Source organism: Gadus macrocephalus, chromosome 20 (genome assembly GCF_031168955.1).
Source record: "Gadus macrocephalus chromosome 20, ASM3116895v1".
NCBI classification, from domain to species: domain Eukaryota; kingdom Metazoa; phylum Chordata; class Actinopteri; order Gadiformes; family Gadidae; genus Gadus; species Gadus macrocephalus.
In genome coordinates this window covers 14413955-14436659 of record NC_082401.1, presented here as the reverse complement: position 1 = coordinate 14436659, position 22705 = coordinate 14413955, and the positions used below count along the sequence as shown (strand labels likewise).

At 48.3% G+C, this 22705-nt stretch overlaps 3 protein-coding genes across 7 annotated transcripts in view; 1 reads left to right on the top strand and 2 right to left on the bottom strand.

The window, feature by feature from the left end:
• Nucleotides 1–695: 695 nt before the first annotated feature.
• Nucleotides 696–3669, bottom strand: nup62l (nucleoporin 62 like). The gene is made up of 2 exons (XM_060040668.1): nt 1676–3669; nt 696–1280 (listed from the first exon to the last, which is right to left on the bottom strand). Exons 1-2 carry the CDS (start codon nt 3347–3349, stop codon nt 1122–1124), a joined length of 1833 nt encoding a protein of 610 aa, XP_059896651.1. The 5' UTR covers nt 3350–3669; the 3' UTR covers nt 696–1121.
• A 506-nt stretch (nt 3670–4175) lies between these two features.
• Nucleotides 4176–11398, top strand: pdk1 (pyruvate dehydrogenase kinase, isozyme 1). Its single transcript, XM_060040683.1, has 11 exons — nt 4176–4690; nt 4794–4935; nt 5107–5178; nt 5279–5463; nt 6626–6721; nt 7182–7259; nt 7375–7448; nt 7562–7660; nt 8130–8240; nt 9171–9284; nt 9738–11398. The coding sequence occupies exons 1-11, from the start codon at nt 4582–4584 to the stop codon at nt 9876–9878; spliced, it is 1221 nt and encodes a 406-aa protein (XP_059896666.1). The 5' UTR covers nt 4176–4581; the 3' UTR covers nt 9879–11398.
• Nucleotides 11399–11543: 145 nt separating this feature from the next.
• ppp1r9ala (protein phosphatase 1 regulatory subunit 9A-like A) overlaps nt 11544–22705 on the bottom strand; it is a 28310-nt gene continuing 17148 nt past the window's right edge. Inside the window, exons 8-21 of one of the 5 annotated variants that reach the window (XM_060040659.1) lie at nt 21747–21932; nt 21559–21612; nt 21097–21326; nt 20410–20506; nt 19869–19989; nt 19373–19524; nt 18550–18871; nt 18071–18128; nt 17899–17970; nt 17433–17643; nt 15993–16037; nt 14938–15054; nt 13815–14003; nt 11544–13403 (exon numbers count right to left, since the gene is read on the bottom strand). In XM_060040659.1, the coding sequence (XP_059896642.1) occupies nt 13245–13403; nt 13815–14003; nt 14938–15054; nt 15993–16037; nt 17433–17643; nt 17899–17970; nt 18071–18128; nt 18550–18871; nt 19373–19524; nt 19869–19989; nt 20410–20506; nt 21097–21326; nt 21559–21612; nt 21747–21932 (2013 nt within the window). In that variant the 3' untranslated portion in view covers nt 11544–13244. The remainder of the gene's footprint in view (nt 13404–13814; nt 14004–14937; nt 15055–15992; nt 16038–17432; nt 17644–17898; nt 17971–18070; nt 18129–18549; nt 18872–19372; nt 19525–19868; nt 19990–20409; nt 20507–21096; nt 21327–21558; nt 21613–21746; nt 21933–22705) is intronic. The other 4 variants (XM_060040660.1, XM_060040661.1, XM_060040662.1 and 1 more) reach the window with 4 other exon arrangements.

Here is a 22705-nt window from a genome sequence, read left to right as displayed (position 1 = left end):
CCTGTTGTCAGCGATTTCGTAACCAACGTGATCTAATTATAGCCCGATCACTAACTTAGATTGGGTCAATTGTGCTCCTTTTTTCTGTGTAATACTTGATGTGGCCCAGCCTGACCCAGACTCTACCTCCAGCGGCCCCCAGGTAAGTTGAGTTTGAGACCCCTGGGCTAGAGCCATGAGGATAATCATGTTCATGTTGGGATTGATTAGACTGTGCAGCCCCGCCCATTCTGCCAGCGATTTGACTTCGATACGTTTTTGCGGGAGCCAATCACCAAGCTGGCTTTTCCCCTTTGTGCGCTATTAGCTGGTTTAACACTGACGACAGGGAAGCGACGACTAGCAGCCAATTGCGTAGAGTCAGTTGAACTAGGCCCGTTGATTACGCCTCTTGTACAGAAGAAAATGTCAACTTCCCCAGACCAACGTGCATCTACGATTTAGCTTGGTCTGGCCATAGCCAGACTAGGGATTGATGGCAAAACATTTCCATGCTAAAGCCAACCTGTTTTGGCTGTATGAGTTGTAATGTTTTAAGAGGGGAGACGTGAGAAATAATATATCTTGCACATCCTTTTTATAATAAACATTGCGCAATGTTCAAGTTACCCAAAGAGAAGCATTATAAAATAACAATGTTCCATTAACCAGCGAGTAGAAATCTTGTTCTTGAATAGTAAGAAGAATAAAAAGCACTCTTGTATTTTTATTAAATGTCAAGTCTCAAAATAGTTAGTAACCTCATACATCTTTTTGTCTACAATAAACACATTCCAAGTAAAGTCAATATTACAGGTTAAAGAAAAATACATGTTTTCGCTGAAGGACATTTATTGGTTATGTATCAAACACATTCTGTCAATGAAACTATTATATATTGCCTTTGGGTCGGTTCGGTGCGAACACAAATCGAAGCCACAAATCCCATAATTGGATTTGGCGTGAAAAATATAAACCTGGACAATGAAAATATTTTATAAGACGTTGAAATAAGCATTCAACAAAACAACAGGGAAACAGAAAGTAGGGTTTAATAAGAGCATTTGAAATCAATTATGATGCTTCAGTGAAAAAACAAAACCAAAATCAAACCCGCGCCGACGCCGGTTAGTTATGTTGGATCAGTCGAAGGTCAGGCGGAAGGTCTTCTCCTGCTCCTTCCGCGTGTTGTCACACAGCTTGGAGACGTCCTCGACCCGCCGCTGAAGCAGCACAGAGTTCTGGTCCACCCACTGGAGGGAGTCCATATGGGCGTTGAGGATCTTGCAGATCTGCTGGAGCTGCGGTCGGGGAAAGACGAGGAGAAGAGGTTACAACAACAGGTTAGTTCAGAGGAGCCACGGAGCAAGGAGAGGAGGAGTTGGGGCTAGAGGTGTTCCGATACCATCTCTTCCTTCCCGATTCCCGATCAGATTCCTGAACTTGCGTACTCGCCGAATTTCCGATACCGGAAATTCCTCCGATAGCGGTAACGGAGGAAATCTCGCGATACCCAATACTGCATTTTAGGCAGTATCGGAAATACCTCAGAAATTCAGATTTTCCGATACTGCCTAAAATACAGCACTGGGTATCGCGAGAAATTCCTCCGATACCGTCATCGGATGGATTCCGATACCGGTATCGGCATCAGGACCGCTCTAGTCTGGACGGAGAGGGGAGCGCGGCTACGTACCGGGTCGCTGGTGTCCGACGGGCCGCTGGACGTGTTGAGGTGCTCGATGATCTCCTTCAGGTCCTGGGACATCCTCTTCAGCTGGGCGTCCACGTTCTCCGCCAGCTTGTAGGTCTTCTCCCGCTCCTCGTCGGCGTTCTGCATGTAGATGGTGCCGCTCTGCTCCCGCACCGAGTCCTCCAGCGGCGACAGCAGGTCCTCCAGCTCCTTCTGCTGCGACAGGATGAAGTCCAGCTCCTGGTTGAGCCGCCGCTGGTCCAGCTTCACCTTCTCCATCTCCTTGTGCAGCGACGTGATCTTCTCGCCGTTCTCCACCAGCGTGCGGTCCCAGGCGTTCACCTGCGTGGCCTGCTGCAGGAAGTGCCTCTCCTGGTCCTCCAGCTCCAAGCTCCACTTGTTGATCAGCGACTCCAGCTGGGCGTACGACATGGCCGGCGGCATGGCCGCCGCCGCGACGGCCGTGGCGGTGGCCAGCGAGGCCACGCCGCTCGCGATGGACGTGGGCTTGATGCTCCCCAGCGAGAAGCCCGTGGCGATGCCAGTGATGGGGGCGGCGACGGCGGCGGATGTGGCGACCGGCGTGGGCGCCACCGTCGCCGCACCAAGGGGCTTCAGCATGACGCCCAGGCCCCCCGTTGTGGCGGTCGGGGCCACGCTCGCCGCCGTCGCCACGGCGCCCCCCAGGGAGAAGCCGGTGGCTGCCGGGTTGGGGGTGGACGTGGGGATCGGCATGGAGAAGAGGGAGGAGCTTAGGGTGGGAGCCGCTTGGGTGGCGGGGGCGATGGAGGCGGGGGCGGGTGTAGATGATGGCTTGATCCCGAAGCTGAACCCTCCTCCACCCTGCATGGGCGCTGCTGCTACTGTTGGGGCCGCTGCTAGGGTGGGCTGGACTCCCATGGAGAGGGTAGACGCAGCAGCGTTGCCGAAGGAGAAGCCCCCACCGGCCGCAGCAGGGGGCGTTGCCGACGCGGTGGTCATCTGGACCTTGGCCGAACCGAAGCTGAATCCCCCCAACCCCAGGCCTCCAGGTGCAGCCGCTGCGGGGGCCTGCGCCTGCATCGGAGCCTGCATTTGAGGCTGCATCTGAGCCTGCATTTGAGACTGCATCTGAGCTTGCATTTGAGGCTGCATCTGAGCTTGCATTTGAGGCTGCATCTGAGCCTGCATTTGAGGCTGCATCTGAGCTTGCATCTGAGCCTGCATCTGTGGCTGCATTTGAGCCTGCATCTGCGGCTGGACGGCTGCTCCAAAGCTGAAGCCCCCTCCGGCCGGTGCTGCCATGGTGCTCTGAGCTGTGAGACCTCCGCCGAGTGAGAAACCCTGAGCCGGGGCTGCTGTGGTGGTACCCATCGTGAGCCCTGTTGCTGCGGGCTGGGGGGTAGCTGTCAGGCTGAACGCGGGGGTGGGGGTGGGGGTCCCGAACGAGAAGCCGCCGCCGCCGCCAGCAGTGCTCTTCGCGGGGGTGCCGAAGCTGAAGCCCCCGGCTGGGTTTGACTGGACGGGCTGAGCGGGGCTGGCGGTCGCGAACGAAAAGCCTCCTCCAGCCGCGGCGGGCGTGGAGGTCGCCATGCCGAACGCCGTTGCGGGAGCCGCTGTCTGCGCGGGTTTCTGGGCTCCGAAAGACCCGAACCCCCCGGCAGCGGACTGGCCGAAGCTGAACCCACCTCCACTCATTCTCCTCGGCGGGCTGCGCTGCTATGGACCGACAAAGAGGACCGACGGGGGGACTTCCTAGTCGTCCCCGCTTAGCTTTTTGGCGGGCCACAAAGTGCGTTAGTGAATGGTTAAAGTTTAAATGTATTCGCTAGGCCGATCTAACAGACTAGATAAAGTGGAGGAGAAGCACCCGAAATCGCGGTGTTGTTTAATCGACCGACACTATTGGTAAAATACAAATAAAAACATCCATTTCAAAACGTGGTTAGCACATAACGATAACAGGTTCTCCAGCAGGCATGTCGGTGGTCGGCTAAAGGAAGTGACGGAATAAAGGACCCCGGTTTGTCAAAGATAATGCAGGAGAGAGAAGCAAGCCGCCACCAGCGGGTGTGCGTTGCGCATGTCCGGGGAGCAAGGAATCACCCAAATATGGACATATCTACGCACGAAATATAGCTAAAGATAATAATAGGCAAGGCAATAAACACTACAGAGCCTTACTGCTGGACGAGAAGGCCTTTGACTGTGCGATCGGATAAAGTGAATCCGAAATAGTCAAAAATTGTTAATTAAACTGAAGGATGTACAACACAGAAACTATATTGAAGTCGTTTGGAGCACCAATACCTTAAAAAGTTGTCACATTCCCCCCAAAATCTCTCCTGTGACAAAACTACCAGAGCAAGTCCAAAAAAACAAGTTGGGGTATCTAACAATTATATTATCTTTTTTCTTTGTATGTGTTTGTTTACCTTTTTCTTTATTCACCCTGAGAAACCGTGTATCATGTTGGCTGACAGTAGGTGGCAGTAATGCGCCTTACGGTGTTATTCTTCCCAGAAAAATGAACAGAGGAAGAAGATGTGCTGTGATGATTATCTTTTCTCTTCTCAGCCCAGATGATCTCTGAACTGTGCACAGTCGTTGGTGTGTGTTGAGGAACTGGGATCGTGTGTCAACTCAACAGTCAACTGCGATAAGGATGACCTTTTAAAGTGTCGTTTGTTTCGGTGTTTTTCAGAATCCTAATCCTAATGGCTGAATTGTTTTTATATTGCATGTGATGACAGAACGGTGGTTCAATCACTAAGCGTGCGTTGCAGACCATGATTGCAGAGCATTAACCATTGGCCATTTTGACATCAAGCTCACATATGTTAACAACATTAATGCATGTGTTCATTCATCTCAGCTGCCGAACATTTAACCTTTAATAACCAGCCAGACGTCGGGGCGTGATCTTCAAAATGAGGATTCTCGGGGTTTTAAGAAGTAGTGTTTCCATTGGGAAGCACATCGATTACTATTCTAAGTTCTCCCCGTCACCGCTTTCAATGAAACAGTTCTTGGATTTTGGTAAGACCCCAGCACACGCTCTGTCACTCACTCATTCACTCATACACTCACTCACACACATAGCTTTTCAATGCTGAGCATACTTAGCCTAAATTGTTTTCAGGCTCAGAAAATGCTTGCGAGAGAACGTCGTTCGCCTTCCTCCGACACGAAGTTCCTGTGAGGCTGGCCAACATCATGAAGGAGATCAACCTGCTGCCAGACAACCTGCTGGGGACTCCGTCAGTGCGCCTGGTCCAGAGCTGGTAGGTCGACAGAAACATCATGTTTCTCAAATCATCTGATCTTCTGCTTGTTGTGTTTCTGTCTTTCAAGGTATTTGATAAGATGTATGTTTCTGTCTTCTTAGTTATTTTTAAATATATGTTTTGTGTCTTTCAAGGTATTTGCTAAGATGCATGTTTCTGGCTTTTAAGGTATTTGCGAAGTCTTCAAGATATCATCGAGTTTAAAGACAAAAATGCCGAAGAGGAAAAAACCACATATGAGTAAGTCTACTGAGAATGATCTCATTATATATTCAGGTTAAGATTTGAACTCCAAACTCAAGTTCACGCTCCCCACTTAAACCCATCCTCCCGTGTTCAGCTTCACGGACGCCGTCATCAAGATCCTGAAGAGGCACAACGACGTGGTGCCCACCATGGCCCAGGGGCTGGTGGAGTACAAGGAGGCGTACGGCACGGACCCCATCGTCAGCCAGAACGTCCAGTACTTCCTGGACCGCTTCTACATGAGCAGGATCTCCATCAGGATGCTGCTGAACCAGCACAGTGAGTAGACACGTCTGCTGGGAGAGTCCTCGCCTCTGGCAGAAACACCTGTTGAAATGGGTGTCGGGGTACTATTTCTATCTATTCACTCTTAGTCACAATTTCTATCTTTTCACTATTAGTCACTATTTCTATCTGTTCACTCTGAGTCACTATTTCTATCTAGTCACTATTAGTCACTATTTCTATCTATTCACTATTAGTCCCAGTATTTCTATCTGTTCACTCTTAGTCACTATTTCTATCTTTTCACTATTAGTCACTATTTCTATCTGTTCACTCTTAGTCACTATTTCTATCTGTTCACTCTTAGTCACTATTTCTATCTAGTCACTATTACTCACTATTTCTATCTATTCACTATTAGTCCCTATTTCTATCTGTTCACTCTAAGTCACTATTTCTACCTTTTCTCTATTAGTCACTATTTCTATCTATTCACTCTTAGTCACTATTTCTATCTATTCACTCTTAGTCACTATTTCTATCTATTCACTCTTAGTCACTATTTCTATCTATTCACTCTTAGTCACTATTTCTATCTGTTCACCATTAGTCCCTATTTATATCTAGTCACTATTAGTCCCTATTTCTATCTAGTCACTATTGGTCACTATTTGTGAGTCTATTTGATGCCTTGCTTCCCTATTGCACATATTTTGTCTTACAAGGTATAGATCAGATAATTCATTACATTCATAATTATATTCAGGACATTTATCTTTAATTCAAACCGATTTACAATAAGTACATTTGTCAGAAGAAAGAGAAACCATATATCGCTGTCAGTAGAGTAAGGATGTTCATAGAAACAAGTGCCAACCACTAGCAATCACTAGGTTAACACATTCCCTGTATACAACGAAGATAGCTAGGAAAAGATGCTACACAATGCCAAGTACTATTTTTAAGTTCAAAGACGTACAACATAAAATAATTGCATAAGAGGGGTATGCAGAGACTAGGTGAACTCTGAACAAGTCAATCTAGTGATGGAGCAAATGATACAGAATGTGACCGGCTCGGTCTATGTTCACACTAGTGGTCGTTATTTGCTGAAGTCCTAGGATTAGGCCTCATCGTTTATAGTCGCCCACTTCATAGGTTACCTTTCTGAACACCAAGACGTTCAGCCTCAACGTGTCGTTCTGTTTCCCTGCAGCTCTGCTGTTCGCCGGCAAGGTGAAGGTGAACCCAGCGCACCCCAAACAGATCGGCAGCATCGACCCAAATTGTCGCGTGAAAGACGTGGTCATGGGTGAGAGTCCTTCATCTGACAGGAGGTCCATGTATCTACATGTTAACATATTATATACATGGGGATACAGTAAACCTTTAAACGGCTATGTACATTTATAGAGGAACCAAAAGAGGCATTTATTTATTTATTTGTATTATTTAAGTCTCAGCTTTACTACTTGTGTTTCTCTTATACTTTTACTTTCTCTTATATTGCACTGTTGGAGGAGCCCAAGACTAAAGAATTTCATTTCCAGCGATAAAACCATCTTGAATCTTGAACTTTTGAAATAACTATTATAAATGAAATTGCTGCTGAACAAGTTAAAAAAACAACTAGAGAGGAGTAGATTTAGGAATTCTAAAGACGAGGTTTGGAGAATTGAATGGTTACATCTGAAGATACAATGTCTAAATCTTAGGCATTAAGACTCTGATATTGTGTTCCCGTTTTCTCTTTGGTCTCCTCTTCTCTTCAGACGCCTATGAAAACGCCAGAGGCCTGTGTGACCGATACTACATGAACTCACCAGAGCTGCAGATGGAAGAGTTCCATGGTATTCATTCATTCATTCATTCATTCATTCATTCGTCCATGGACCGATGGTCTCATATCTGCTCTCCTTCATCCTTCTGTTTCTCCTTCATCAATGATCTTTCGTTCCCAAACAGTGAAAGAAGATGGAAGCCCTACCGTGGTCTATGTCCCCTCTCACCTGTACCATATGGTGTTTGAACTTTTCAAGGTAAAATCTTTGGACTTTATAAATCTTTTATAATCCCATAAAGTGTGCTGTATCAGTCAGTGCATTGCACCCCTTGAATCGTATTTTGAAAGGGTGCGCTTTTATTGTTGCAGAACGCCATGAGGGCCACCATGGAGATGTACGGGGATTCTACAGATTACCCTCCCATCCGCGCACAGATCGCACTCGGATCGGAAGATCTCACCGTGAAGGTAAGGCTGCTGTCTCTGTGGGGTTTTAAACGGCACCTCGGAAGATATTCAGGCAGTCCTGAATGAGCTTTGATGTGTCGGGATAAACAAAAGATGGCTGCAAACTAATCTGCAATCTAATGAGCTTCATTCAGAACTTTATGACAATGTACTATCTGTTATTTACCCAGAGATTTCTTCAATCTCTGACACGTTGTAACGTTACTTCACTCAGTTTGTGTGCCCTCGTGACCTTAAATGTTGTTTACGGACATTTGAATGTTAAAAGGTACACCAGAAAAAACTGAAAAAACAACAGCAATACAATCTTGGAACATGAGTGTGTGTTAATAAAGTCAAGTCATGGTGTGTACGCAGTACTCATTCAGATGATGTAACAGTAAAGCAGCCTGATATTCTGTTTTATGCAGTATTATACAATGTAGTGCTGCGACAGTAAAGCAGTGTTCTGCTGTGTGTTGTTCCCCAGGTGAGCGACCGCGGCGGCGGCGTGCCACTGAGGAAGATCGAGCGTCTGTTCACCTACACCTACTCCACTGCCCCCCGGCCCACCAGCATGGAGGCACGGGCCGCCCCCCTGGTGAGTCCCCCCCCCCCGATAGACAGGCTGAAACACCATGACAACATCCCCTCCACTCCAGGATAAACAGGCAGAAACAACATGACACCCCCCCCCCTCCCTGATAAACACAGGAACCCCATGACAACATCCCCACCCCTCCCTGATACAGTCAGTAAACCCTCCCTGATACAGTCAGTAAACGCTCCCTGATAGACGGTCAGTAAACCCTCCCTGATAGACGGTCAGTAAACCATCCCTGATAGACGGTCAGTAAACCCTCTCTGATAGACAGTCAGTAAACCCTCTCTGATAGACGGTCAGTAAACCCTCTCTGATAGACGGTCAGTAAACCCTCTCTGATAGACAGTCAGTAAACCCTCTCTGATAGACAGTCAGTAATCCCTCTCTGATAGACGGTCAGTAAACCCTCTCTGATAGACAGTCAGTAATCCCTCTCTGATAGACGGTCAGTAAACCCTCTCTGATAGACAGTCAGTAAACCCTCTCTGATAGACGGTCAGTAAACCCTCTCTGATAGACAGTCAGTAATCCTCCCTGATAGTCAGTAAACCCTCTCTGATAGACAGTCAGTGAACCCTCCCTGATAGACGGTCAGTAAACCCTCCCGGATAACTCTCAGAAACAGCCAGACAACAGGCCTCAACCATTTAATTTGAGCTTAACCAATCAGCGGTCAAAACAAGGCGGTCAAAATAAAAATCCCAGAATCTGGGTCTTTGGGCTCGCGCTTCCCAATTCATCAAAGTATTTGTCAACGTGGACCTCAATCTGTGCAGACTTGAAAACTGTCGCAATACATTTCATTCATTGGTGACTCTAACATACAGGCTCCCGTTGAGCCTGCCAACAGTACGGCGGTGTGCTTAGTGATTAAAACCATGAGTGGGTGGGTGAGTCTGAGGTCTGAGCTCCGCTGTGTCGCCCCAGGCGGGGTACGGCTACGGCCTGCCCATCTCGCGGCTCTACGCCCGCTACTTCCAGGGGGACCTGAAGCTCTACTCCCTGGAGGGCTACGGCACCGACGCCATCATCTACATCCGGGTGAGCTCACGGTCACGGGGACCCAAACCCAACACTCGGGTGACATCACTGGGGCAGCTCAAGTGTTGGAGCTGGCAGGGTTAGGGGTTGGATTCCCTGTCTTAACTCAACTGGTAGATATTTAAATATGTAAACATTGCGAAACGATCAGATTAGTTTTGACTTGTAAATGAGTGTGGTTTATATGTTGTGCTTCAGATTGTACAGGTCAGACATTTTTTTTAAATCAATGCAGGATTAAGTTGATGCAGATTTAAGATCATATTGATATTAACTATCGATATTTACTTTTTTGACCTAACCTTAGAATAGTATCAAAGAATTTCTCACTCACTTTTTCCCCCCTTCACTATACATTATATTAAATATATTTTGTTTTAAACTAACTGCATCTGGACGCCTCGTTCCTAATGTCCTGTGCCCCCCCCCCCCCCCCCCTGCATGTGTCCTCAGGCTCTCTCCACAGAGTCCATCGAGAGGCTGCCGGTGTACAACAAGTCGGTATGGAAACACTACAAGACCTTCCACGAGGCGGACGACTGGTGCGTACCCAGCAAGGAGCCCAAAGACATGACCACCTACCGCAGCTCCTAGGGTCGCTCGTAGGGCCTTGGGGGGGGGGGGGGGGGGGGGGTCAGACGCCTGCTCCGGGGGTTCAGAGTGACGCCTGCTCCGAGGTTCTGGAGAACTGGGAAAGGGTCGATCTCTAGCTCTGGTCAGTGGTCGCTGTGCTGTGTCTGGGAAGGGCCGTGTCATCACAGATCTATCTGCTTTACACTTGGGGATATCGTGCCACCAGGTGTGGGTGTGATGAGCTAATTACAAGCCGTCGGCCTGTCCCTGTGCCTTAGTGACGTCATAAGTGGGCGTGTCCGCCTCGATGCGTGCTGGATAGATCAGTCGACCAGCCTACCCGGTGGACTGTAGCCCATGTTGCTGATCTATCCAGCGTACATCTAGGTGGACCCTTCCGCTGGTGATTGAAAACAGGAAAAGTCTGATTTTCGTCTTGTAATGGCTACTCACGGAATACAGGAAACGCCAAAGCGTCACTCCGATGTCAGTTCAATTAGTTTATATAAACTAAAATATGTGGCTTGTTACAATCCAATGGCTTTTATTGTAGTTGAAAGGAAAGGCTTGTACTCTTTCCTGTCTTGTAGAAACACTGTTACAGAAACAAAGTAAGTTTTACAACTTTACTTTGTTTGGATGACGTTTTGGGGTTACAGTGGGCTTTTTCTGACCTTATTAAGCAGTCTTAAGTTTGTTCTTCATGTTTAAAGTATTGTCTTTTTCCGTATTATGTGAGTTACTTGAGTTCAAAGTATTCTGTATAACGGGTTAAACTCTTATTGTCACCAAATCACTTGGACTTAAGACTCGATGCAGTGCTTTACTACCTCTTTATGTCATTATATTAAAGATGTAGTACGCACTATCAACATGTAATTTAAATATATTATCACTCCTAAGTTGTACAACGACATATTGGTTACTATAGATGCTTATCAAATATGTTTTGCAATTGTTAGATCAGTTTAAAAAATGTTTATATCTAAAAAGTGGAGACACTTCAAATATGTATTGGATGAATTAATGTTTTATTTAAGAGATAATGTACAGCACGCCAGTCATTATCGCAAAATAAACCCGGCTGGATAATGCAGGACCCCTTATAACACAACTACTAACTAAATCAATCAATAATTTGACATAAAATATAGCAACCACAGAAGGATTGTATTCCTTTCTATAAAAAGGATTTTAGTACCTCCCCTAATAAAAAAAAATCTGTTTGAATCCACAGTTGGTAAGAGTGTACATAGCAGCGACCTGTCATTCAGAAACAATCAGAATTTAAGTATTCAAAGCTGGGCAACTCGGTTAACTTAAGAAAGGTGTGTGTGTGTGTGTGTGTGTGTGTGTGTGTGTGTGTGTGTGTGTGTGTGTGTGTGTGTGTGTGTGTGTGTGTGTGTGTGTGTGTGTGTGTGTGTGTGTGTGTGTGTGTGTGTGTGTGTGTGTGTGTGTTCTAGCCAAACGCAGTGATGTTGACACTGCAGATATTTTGTGAGATTTATTTGAAGGACCGCACAATAAAAGTTGTATCTTTGGATGAGACTACTGTTGGACATCTTCATACAGACGTTGTAAACGTCATTCAAACTCTAAGTATGTGGTCAATCAAAAGAAAATATCATGGAATGAATATTCTTATGCAGCTAAGAGTCCAGTACAGTAAGAAACATCCACAGCACATGAGGTGAAAATGAGTTTATTGATGCCGCTTTACAGTATGTACCAAGGCTTCACGGGGGAAGTGGACAACATTCTCGCAGTGCAACATTTTATCTTTTGACTCTATAAAATATACAAAACAGTTAACAACAGCTTGAATGGCAACACCATGGTAAAGTATTTCAGTGGGCCCGGGAACGCACACAGACACACACCACCCGCACACTCACAACATTCATAGTCACGTGGAACCATATTCAAACCAGAGTTGTGTTTAGTAGGCACCCGTTGGGTGAGCCAAGACAGACGAGATTTAGAATGACTGTAACATCACTGGAATCATTACAGTAACAGGGCCCTGTTCTGATTGGACGACAGATCAGGGCTCCGCCCACTCAGGCACGATTGGAATAGCAGTAGAAACAGCAGCTCTGCCCCGGATTCAAAACAAGTCGCCTTTGCGTATCTTATTCAGCAAATAAGATGTCGCTATTCTACTTAGTAGAAAAAAATGTGTATAGTATAAAATGTTACGGTGGTCTTGATTTTCATTGTTTTAAAATAAGAAGTAAATGCAGTTAATAGGCAGATGTATACAACTTTTTTATACTCATAAAACATTGTCAACCTTTGAAGCGTCAAAGACCTTTTTTATAGTGCTTTGAGATCACCTGTACAGCACCTTGCTGTAGGGGACCAGCGAAAGTGTTTTTGTTTTAAAGGTTGGGTATGGAATTCTCTTTTTTTGGCCTTTTTTGCAAAATAACTTGAAATCCTTATCATAACCCACTTACAGCCACTGAGTTAGAAGTACTGGCATGAAAATTAAACAAGTCAATCATCTGTGGAACGGGCAGGGATCGAAAAACTCCAGCCAATGATTTCCAGACCCACCGAGTGTCATTGGACAGTAAGTAGTAAGTACGTCAATCAAACGGTCGTACTGCACTCCCCCTCCCCCGCTCGACCCCTTCGGACACGTACTCAAAGCTCGTGACCCAGAGCAAGCTTCTGTTTGTTGTTATCCTGCGGTAGCTACTGGAGCTAGCTAATGGCTCGCTCTCGCGCATCTGTGTTCGCTCGTGCATGATTGCGCGTCCATGTACTTGGAACGGTTGCAGTCCGAGTCACCGTTGAAGGAGATGGGGTGGGACCATTTGAGTTGTGTATTTTCAAAATCTGCTGGCGTTTCGCAAATCCCATACCCAACCTATAAATAAAGATTACATTTCGTGGTGAAACCTGCCGATTATCGGCAAAAGCACAACGTGACTTTGAATCAGAACGATATCATCTCGATATTTAGTGGTCAAATAACATAGGGGCTTACTTTCGGTCACAAATTAACAATGTGTTTATTGTCTCACAGTTGAAATGGTTTGATTCGAGAGGGTCCGCGAGAAAGGGGGGTTGCATTAGAGGACACGCATTAAAACGCCAAAACAGCGAAATAAGGACCAAGACCGCAGCACAGAGATAAAATCATGACTGGCACTTGGAAAATAAAATACTAGGGTGCAATTCAAGAGCGGACGTGTTTGCCCGTGGTCATTAGTGGCATGGTCGTGTTACATTAGAAGAGGGAGGGGAGATGGCAGATATACAGTATGTGAGGGGCGGGGGGGGGGGGGGGTCTTTGTAGTGAACGTTCTGCCCTGCAAGGGCCGAACGGTCTGAACCAGGGCCTTGGAGAGGGGGGGGGGGACGCACCGCCAGCGTACCTCAGCACACAGAGTCCGTACTGGCCGGTAGTTTTCCGCTGCGTCGCGCCTCCTTCTCCCGCTTCTCCCTCTGCTTCTCCAGCTTCTCCTGGGCCTTGCGCATGTCCTTCACCTTCTTCTTGATGGTCGCCCGGTCGCTCTGGCTGCTCACGCCCAGCACCTGTGTGGGTGGGGAGGGAGGCGGGGGTGGGGGTGGTGGTAGAGACATAACGCCATGGTTACCGACGTGTGACTTAGGAGGATGGGCGGGGCCTCTTGACGTTTTGAGAGAGGTAAGCGGAACTTACACTAAACACAACTTACAATGTAATTATAGTAAGCCGCTTTGGATAAAAGAGTCAGCTAAATGCCCTAAATTAATGTTTTATGTTTGGCCACAGGGTGGCAGTAAAACACTGAAACATTGAAACGATAATTGGTCGATTTTTTTTTTTTTTGGACTTTATTTTTTAATTAGCTTGTAAGATACAACCAACTCATAACTATAATGCTTATTTTCTCAGATAATCAATTTACTTTAATTATTGAAGGCGTCAATCCCTTCCCCTTCCTTAGGAAACACTTTTCCCACCTTCAACTTGTCGCTGTCCATCTGCATTAGCTGCTGGCCGTCCACGGCCTTGGCTGTGAACTCGGGAGTGTATTGGTCCATGTTCATGCCCATCAGCCAGTGACAGACTTGCTGATTGGTCCATTCAGGAACAGGGCGGTTCTGCCATTGATACTCCTTCCCTGTTGACACCGGTTCGTCGTCCAGTGTCTAAAATAACACAAAATCATTGAAATTGAAAACTGTTCAATAAAAATAACAAAAGCTGAGAGTCAACGTGATAAATTAGAGTCCAAAATGCGCGGGATGGTGACATTTTGGAGGCTTAGTCAACAATGTCAAACTTGTTGGCAACAACATGTGCTCAGGTATGAAGTGTGAACCATTATAGTTATGAAAACACAAAACAAGGCCAGCTGTATGGATATCAAAACACGGCGAAGCAATGATATCCGTTAGCTGACCGCTGAATGAGGTAACATCTGCGTGCAATTACCTACAAAGCATAAGAAATAAAACATGCATGTGCCCCAGGCCGCCGAGAGAGATGGCGTTCTACATGCATGTGAACCTCACAGGGAATGAAGCAGTAACAATAATGTGCATTTTACTCGTCAGGGTTGGAAAACACACTTATACACGTTATCCTAATTAAAAACATCTGAAGTCTAAAAACAGCAGATTGTTACAATTAACTAGCACAGACTGTACTGCGTATTTACAGTAGGTGTTGCGTAACACAAAATACAAAAATAGGCACGGCTTGCCAAGAAAAAAACTGAGACAGTTCAAAACCCTTCACCGGTCTAACAGAGCTAGTGAGCAAGCCAGGTGGTGGTGACGGCACGATTCCCAAAGACTAGAGGGGTTTACAGGACACTGAGGTACAGTAACAGCTGACTCACAAGGAAAACAGAGCTAGGCCATAACAATGAGAGCAGCACAACGCAACTAAACACACAATCACACCCCTCCTTCACGCACATGCAGCCTTCCAGCTTAAGTCAGGCGTTTATTTATAACCCGTGCGGAAGGCGGGAACCCCAGGGGGGGGGCGGGCCGTGCACACTACCCCCCCCCCCCCCCCCCCCCCCCCCGGAGACGGGAGCCCGGGGGGAGGGCCGGGGCCGGGACAAACACTCACCTCGGTGGACGAGAAGATTAGGGTGTGTGAGCGGCCGGACAGATTGGGCTCAGCCACTAGCCCCGAGAGCTCAGAGCTAGGGCTGCCCGGGCTACAGTCGTCTACGACTGACACACTCTGGAACAGGTGGAGACAATCAACAGCGCGTTAACCACACAGCCACATCATCATCAGGGCCAGCCCACATCAATAACAACAACAACAACTACTACTACTACTACTACTACTACTACAACAACAACGAGTGGGGTGGGGATTAGGAGGGGGGGAAGGAACAGTGGTGCATGCTGGGTAAAGTACATTTGGGTGGGAATGAGGGTGAAGGATTCAAACGGGTTTAGCGTGACCGCCATTGGGGTGACGTTAGGGTTGGTGATTCAGGGCGGGAGAAGCGTCAGTTGACCGCAGCTAATCCATTGCTACCATGCTACGCTAAGTGCTACATGTCGCTAGGCTACAACGCTAGGCGCTGGCGCCCGCAGTCCGACAGAGAGAGGGTCATCATCGGCTCGTGCACGCTCGGCCACGTGGGACGAGAGCAAACACCCAAACACACAGCAATGCTAGAACAATAGCAACCACTTCAAAGTCTTGAGACCCCAACTCTACTTCTATCAGAGGGAAGCAGACAAGCTAAACACTAGGTATGTGGTAATGTCCTCAAGAAACAACTGCGAAGTAGTTTTAATTTATTTACACATTTTGAGCGCTTCCTTGTGGAGAGTACAACTCGACAGTGCATCAACAATGCACTGTCGGAGTTCAACTTTAATCTATGTCCTATAAATGTTGTCTCAATCACAGATTAGTCCTAATCCAGGCACTCCAGACAAGGCCAATTTCTTAATCTGACTCCCACTGAGACTGCCATGGGCCATCAGTTTCCAAGGCGCTTAATCCACAAATGAGTTGATATTGAGTCACAGTCACATTACCACATACCTGCAGCTAATGGAAGACACACACAGGAGGTTACAAATCACCACACTACTGGTTAGTCATCTAGATCAAATCATTTGAGTTTTAACGTGAAGAGAAATAACGATATACTGTACCAAGTCTAACGATCGACTGAATAAAGACGACCAAGAGAGATTTGTCTGTTTTTAAAAACGAAAAAAAAAGGAGAGAGTTCAGAGAGACATTTTTCCCCCCGGGATCATAAATCTGTCACACTGGTGATATTTAACACTGAGCTGCCGTAACGATGCGGACCAGGGATGGAATGAAAAGCGGTCTGAACCGTCGCCTTTAAGATAACTTTACAGTTGACCTCGTCTAACTTTGCAGTCGACCTCGTCTGCCTTAACCGAGAGCCGGCCTTCCGACGGAACGCCGGCCAGGTTCCAGGTGCTGCGTCACCACTCGCAGACTCATTAAGACGCAGCTGAATCCGTTCCCACTCGCTCTCTCTCTCCCCCGCCCTTTCCTGCTATAATGAATTACAGAAGGACACGACTATTTTGGTCAAAGTTGATTGGAAGTTGATTCATTTTAAAGAAACAGTTGCTCAGAATGGGGAGACGTCTGGGCTTGGTTAATGAGCCACCATTCTGACTGTTTTTCTTTCTTCCTTTTTGAGGCGCTGGGGGGGGGGATATTCTGTAATTAAGGGCAGGGTAAACACTGTCTCTCTCACACATGGCTCACGTTGAGAGATACGGCAGGGTGGCTAAGAATAGTCCAGCGAGACGCAGAACACCACAACGGGGTCAACCTGCTCTCTGGAACCGGCTGTTTTCAGACGGCTGCATAAGGACTCCATCACTGGGGAACCTCTGGCCAGGGCCAGAGCCAATGCCCGTTGAACCTTTCATCTGCCGTAACTTCATTTGCTTCAAGTGTTTAGTTGCCAAACCGCGAAGCACTAACAGTTGATTGGAATAATGTAATCTACCGTCAGTTTAATACACACAAACCTTATTTGGCTAGGCCGCTTCGACGTGTCTGTCGGCAAATTAATCCAACGTGTTTATTTCACTTTATAATCAATCAACTGAGACTCTGGGTTAACGACCCCATGAATTGAATCCATGAAATGAACAACCAGAATTGTGTGATTGTTCTCTCAGACGTTCGTCAACGTCATCCCGTTTCAACAGAGCCACACGCACGTCAACAAGCTAACCCCCCCGTTACAACACGCAGTAGTAGCGTGTTCTGCTGGTTCATGGCCCGGTACAAGGCCAGATCCTGGCCCCGGTTCAAGGCCCCGGTTCTGGCCTGGTTCAGGCCCCGGTTCTAGCCTGATTCAGGCCCCGGTTCTGGCCCGGTTAAGCCCCCGGTTCTGGCCTGGTTCTGGCCCGGTTAAGCCCCCGGTTCTGGCCCAGGTTCAGGCCCGGTTAAGCCCCCGGTTCTGGCCTGGTTCTGGCCCGGTTAAGCCCCCGGTTCTGGCCCAGGTTCAGGCCCCGGTTCTGGCCTGGTTCAGGCCCCGGTTAAGCCCCCGGTTCTGGCCTGTTTCAGGCCCCAGTCCGGCCCCGGCCCGCGGAGCGTACCTTGTTCCGGCGCTCCTGGCTCTGCCGCTCCTGGCTCTGCTCGCTGCTGGTCTCGGTGGCGGTGTAGGGCAGGCTGCTGCTGGACGACGACGGCTCCTTGTCCCGCTCCTTGTCCCCGAACCAGTTGAAGGGCATGCAGGTGGGGATGGACGACATGGACTCGGCCGGGGAGATGGTCCCCCCGGACTGCTCCAGGAGGTCCGCCGAACCCCTGGGAGGAGGGCAGGAGACGCAGGTCAGAGGTCAGAGGTCAGAGTTGGTTAGTCACAGGGAAAGATCAAAATTTAAAAATGAAACTCTAATTATATTTGGGCGCCAGGAAAGTCATGAGCTTACACATGCAGGCGATAAGGAGAACCGTTTGTATATCAAATATTTAAATTTAATCCAATAATGCATGATGAGTACATTTGAGTTAATGATCATTGTGACTTTGAGTCCTGGTCATGAAGATGCGAAGGCTTACCTGCTCCCCATAGACGCTCTCATAGCCTCCTTGTCGTGTTTCTTCCCCTTCCCCCCAGACTTCCGCAAGCCCCTGTGGTAGCATTAGCATTGACATTAGGGAAGGAAAAAAACTATAGGCATTCGTATAAATTTGGAGCAACAGTGACAAAGAACCAAACTCGGGATCTCACCCAAAGTCAGGAAACCGTCTCTTTGGCTTGGCTGCTGCAGAGCTCTCGTTCAAATCTTCTGGTACACACAAAATAAAACAATCACTGATTAGCCGAGGATAGTTGATGATTCACTCCACTCAATACTATTGAGTTCATTTTATTTTTTTTCGTTGCCTTAGTGGAAACACGTTGCCTTAGTGGAAACACAAAACCGGTATCATCCTATAGAGGGCGTTAAAGTGTATTTACCTAAAGTCAATTTGCATTGACTTCCCTCTGTTCAGTGCATCAACACAAATAGACGAAACCGAGCCCCAATGGTAAACGACACAAAAGATAAATAAGAAATCGCTTTATCATATCACAATATTTAGAGCGGTCGACAAATGGTATTGGTTTTTATAACGTATCGTGAGGTTCCTGCCGAATCCCGTCCCTAAACAACAAAGTGAAGTGGGGGGACAACCTCTGGCCCCGACCTGCGGGCCTCCTCTCACCTTTGACCTCCTTGCCCTTGCCTTTGGACTCCGGCTTCTTCTCGTTGCGCGGGAACCCAGAGGGGGAGTGCGGCGAGGGGGGCGACAGAGATGGACTGCCTCCGCTCTCCATGCTGTCCCTGTGGGAGGGGCTACTGGAGAGCTCCGCCTTGCCCCGCTCCGCCGACTCCTCCCTCTGCCCGTTGCCGGGCTGACCCACGGGCACGGGCAGCGACAGGCTCTCCTGTATGGACCGCCTCCTCCTTGGGGGCTCCTCCTCCTCCTCCTCCTCCTCCTCCCCCCTCTCCTCCTCCTCCTCCTGCTCCTCATCTTCCTCGCTGTCCTGTAGGAAAACGCGATGTCATCTCAGAGACGCGGTACAAACAGTTCCAGGCGGTTGTTAATGTAACCCTCATTGAGAGGAGGAGGCTCTGCCGAGTGGAAAAAACCCAGCTGCTGAGGCTGGGACCGGGGCTCCATGTGTGGAACGGAAAGCCGGGGAGCAATCCAGGAAAACTCCAGAGAAAATGTGACACGATTTGAAGAAGAAGAAGAAGAAGGAGGATGAGAAGAAGGTGGAGAAGAAGAAGAAGGTCAAGAAGAAGAATGTGAAGAAGAAGAAGAAGGTGGAGAAGAAGGTGAAGAAGAAGGTGGAGAAGAAGGTGGAGGAGAAGAAGAAGAAGGTGAAGAAGGAGAAGAAGGTGGAGAAGAAGGTGAAGAAGGTGGAGAAGAAGAAGAAGGTGGAGAAGAAGCCGGAGGTGGAGGAGAAGAAGAAGAAGGTGGAGAAGAAGAAGAGGAAGAACAAGAAGAAGAAGGTGGTGGTGAAAGCGGTGGGCGGACTGACCGGCGAGCGTAGCGACGTCGCGGGCAGGCTCTCCTTCAGCCTGCAGCGCGTCGGCGGCTGCCGCTTGGCCTTCTGGGCCAGTAGGCCGCGGGCGCGCTGCGCGCTGGTGTCCAGCAGCTCCGTCTCCGGGACCACCTCGGCCCAGTCCGTCTCTGTCAGGAGACACACACACACACACACACACACACACACACACACACACACACACACACACACACACACACACACACAGAGGGTGAGCGGGGACCTTCTTGTCATGGGGGTGGGACAGTTGAACCCCCAGTCTGGGGGTGAAGGTCTAAATGGTAAAAGGACTGCATTGATACAGCGCTTTTCCAACCAGTGGCCACTCAAAGCACGGCAATGTGTGCACTGCTGCACGGATTCGACTTCGTCACGACGACGAGGATGATGAAGGGTGTGTGTGGACGACGGTGTGCAAAGGGAATACAAACAACGCTCAGGGGCCAAAACCTCTGAAGGCGCGGCCAGCTACCTAGAGAGTGGACAGATTGCGAGCTGGTGGCGGTACCTCGGCTTGGCTCTCCTGCCAGCTCCGCGCTCAGCCGGGCCTCCGCAGGGTCTGCCGGCATCCCTTTGGCCTCCAGCGCCGCGAGCTGTGGAACCGAGCAGAACCGAAACCCCTCAACGCTCGTTTTAGGATCGTCATTCTTATTTACATTTAGGGCCATTTAGCAGACGCTTTCATCCAAAGTGACTGACAAGAAGTACATTTGTCAGAAGAAGGAAGAAGAAACGACAACATATCGCCGTCGGTGCTGTAAGGATGTTCATAGAAGCCAGTGCCAAGCATTAACAATCGCTAGGTTAACCCATTCCCCGTACACAACAGACGGCTAGGATACGATGCTAGACAATGCTGACTACTAATTTAAGTGCGTTGACGTACAACATAAAATAAGTGTGTAATAGGGGTGGGTAAGGGGGGAGGCAATGCAGAGTCTAGATGAATGCTGAACAACGAAAGTGTTTCGGCAGTGGAACGTGATTTGATTCGTTTAGGTTCTTTAGCGTACCCTCTCCTGAAGGCTCTCCATCTGCTCTCTGTACCACGCGTCCTTCTCCTCCAGAGCCTTCTTCATCTCTTCCTCCTTCTTCACAAAGTCGATCTCCCTGGAAGAAGACACAGAGGGGGAATGCGGGTTCACATCGTGGTCGGCGGCTGCTCTTCCACTCAGGACAAATGAGTCGGAAAGCGTCTCCGTAGTGGAGTCAAGGTAATTTGTCTCCGGGGACGTGCTGTAAATGAGCTCGAACAAGGTCAAGCGTCTTGACCTGCTAAGATCGCTACTTATCTTAGTGAAGTTCATCTCTTGACCCATTTCCCCCGACCACCATCACTGCTTCCCTCATATAATATAAATATTATGATGCACATTCTTTCCAAGAGGGAGAACCAAACCGAGACAACAGCACATTTAAAACAAGTATGAGACAAAGGCATAGTTAAAACAACGTAAGTAAAGCTGACTTTCCGAAGCGATATTCCCAGTTGTATTGGAGCAAGTCCAATCCTATGTGCGTCGTGATTAAACAAATAAATAAATAAAGGTTTCCATCAGGCCGGGCCTCGATGTGTCACCCGACACACTTCCCGTCTCCATCTGTGTTACGTGTGTGACTCACTCGACCAAAGTGAAAGTGAAAGCAAAAGCCGGTGATGATCACACATCGGCCGTCTGGAACACAACACGACCACTCACTTCTGCTGGTAGTCCTTGAGCAGCTTCTTGGCCTTGTTATACTTCTTGTCCAGGGCGTCGTGCTGGTTCTGGCTGTCGGCCAGGTGCTCGTTGACCGTCTTGCACAGGCCCTGGGCCTCCAGCCAGTAGCCCTCCAGCTGCAGGATCTTCTCATTGTTCTGCTCGATCTTCAGCACCAGCGCCGCCTCTCGCTCGCTCGACAGCGATCGGTCCTCCTCGAACTCGCTCAGCTAAATGGGTGGAGGGTAGAACGGCTTGATGCTAGGAGTCGATCCCGCGATCGATCAAGCGATCACTCACTAACTCGGATCTCACTCACTTACTCAGATCTCTCACTCACTCAATCAGATCTCTCACTCACTCCCTCACTCACTCCCATCTCTCACTCACTCACTCCCATCTGTTAACTCACTCACTCCAGTCATTGATGATCATACGTAAAGAACTCATTTGATATCATACCTGCTCTTTGAGTTGGTTTACTTCAGTCATCACAATGCCATGTTTGAGTTGGAGCTGAGGTACAGGATGGGTACAGAGATATCAATCATTAACACACACAACACCCATTCAAACACTGCCAACAGTAAATGATTGATAAGGCGATGGCTTTGAATCAAAACCCATCGGAAGCCTCGAGGACGCCGTACCTCCTTGAACCTAAAGGCCAGCTGAGAGGAGTCCATGTTGCCGGGCAGGAACGACGCCTCGCTATCGGGAAGCTCCAGCAACTCCTCGTTCCTTCCGACGCAGAAGCTGGAGCCCAGGATCTCCTCCTCCTCCTCCTCCTCCTCCTCCTCCTCCTCTATGGGGTCTTCCTCCTCGTAGTGCTCTTCCTGGAACCATGATGACATCACCGCCCGTTAGTGAACCGCTCCATCGCCACACCCCTCGCCGCGCCCAGCGCTAGTCAACAACGCTCTCCCGGCGGGATAAAGTTCACATGTGGTCGGCACTCCGCTGATCATACGTAAACAGGATAAGAGGATTGGCCAGCAGGGACGGGGATACTGGTGGTACATGGATTTGGACGGATGCTCTCTTGACCCCAATCATTGGCCGTAATCACCCCATACATTCTGTCCACTTTTGGAAGCCAGTTAGCCAATTGTTAAAGGGGACATATTATGAAAACAACATTTTTTTTCCTGGGATTCGGGGTGGTGTTTTCGGTCTCTGGTGCTCCCACACGCTTACAAACTTTGATGAAAGTCTGTACATGATTTTTTTTGCGAGATATGCACTTCTGAAAGTACCCCGCCTACAGTTACCAAACAAGCTAGTCAGTTTCGGCGCCCCCTCCCACGTAGGAAGGGTACACACTTGAATATTACCTCCCACTTCCCCACTCCCCTTCAATCAGAGCATCCAGGAGTCAGAGCTCCAGGAGTCCGCAAACGGCAACAATCCCTTCTCTTCCATGCTGTGGTTCAGTCTGACAGCTCATTGGTCAATAGGCAGTAGCTCATTTGCATTAAAGCTACAGACACCAGAAACATCGCATTCTGAAGGGACTGAAACAGAGGGGAATAGCGGTAGGCAAGATTTTTTTTCCCTAAAACATATTTCCAGCAAACAGCTTCAAAAACATGTTTTCTGGAACTCAAAT

Coding starts and splice junctions, on each gene's coding strand:
- pdk1 (XM_060040683.1), top strand. CDS start 4,582: ATGAGGATTCTCGGGGTTTTAAGAAGTAGTGTTTCCATTGGGAAGCAC. Junction 4,936..5,106: donor GTGCGCCTGGTCCAGAGCTG/GTAGGTCGACAG, acceptor CTGGCTTTTAAG/GTATTTGCGAAGTCTTCAAG. Junction 7,449..7,561: donor TGGTGTTTGAACTTTTCAAG/GTAAAATCTTTG, acceptor TTATTGTTGCAG/AACGCCATGAGGGCCACCAT.
- nup62l (XM_060040668.1), bottom strand. CDS start 3,349: ATGAGTGGAGGTGGGTTCAGCTTCGGCCAGTCCGCTGCCGGGGGGTTC. Junction 1,281..1,675: donor CGTCGGACACCAGCGACCCG/GTACGTAGCCGC, acceptor CCCCGACCGCAG/CTCCAGCAGATCTGCAAGAT.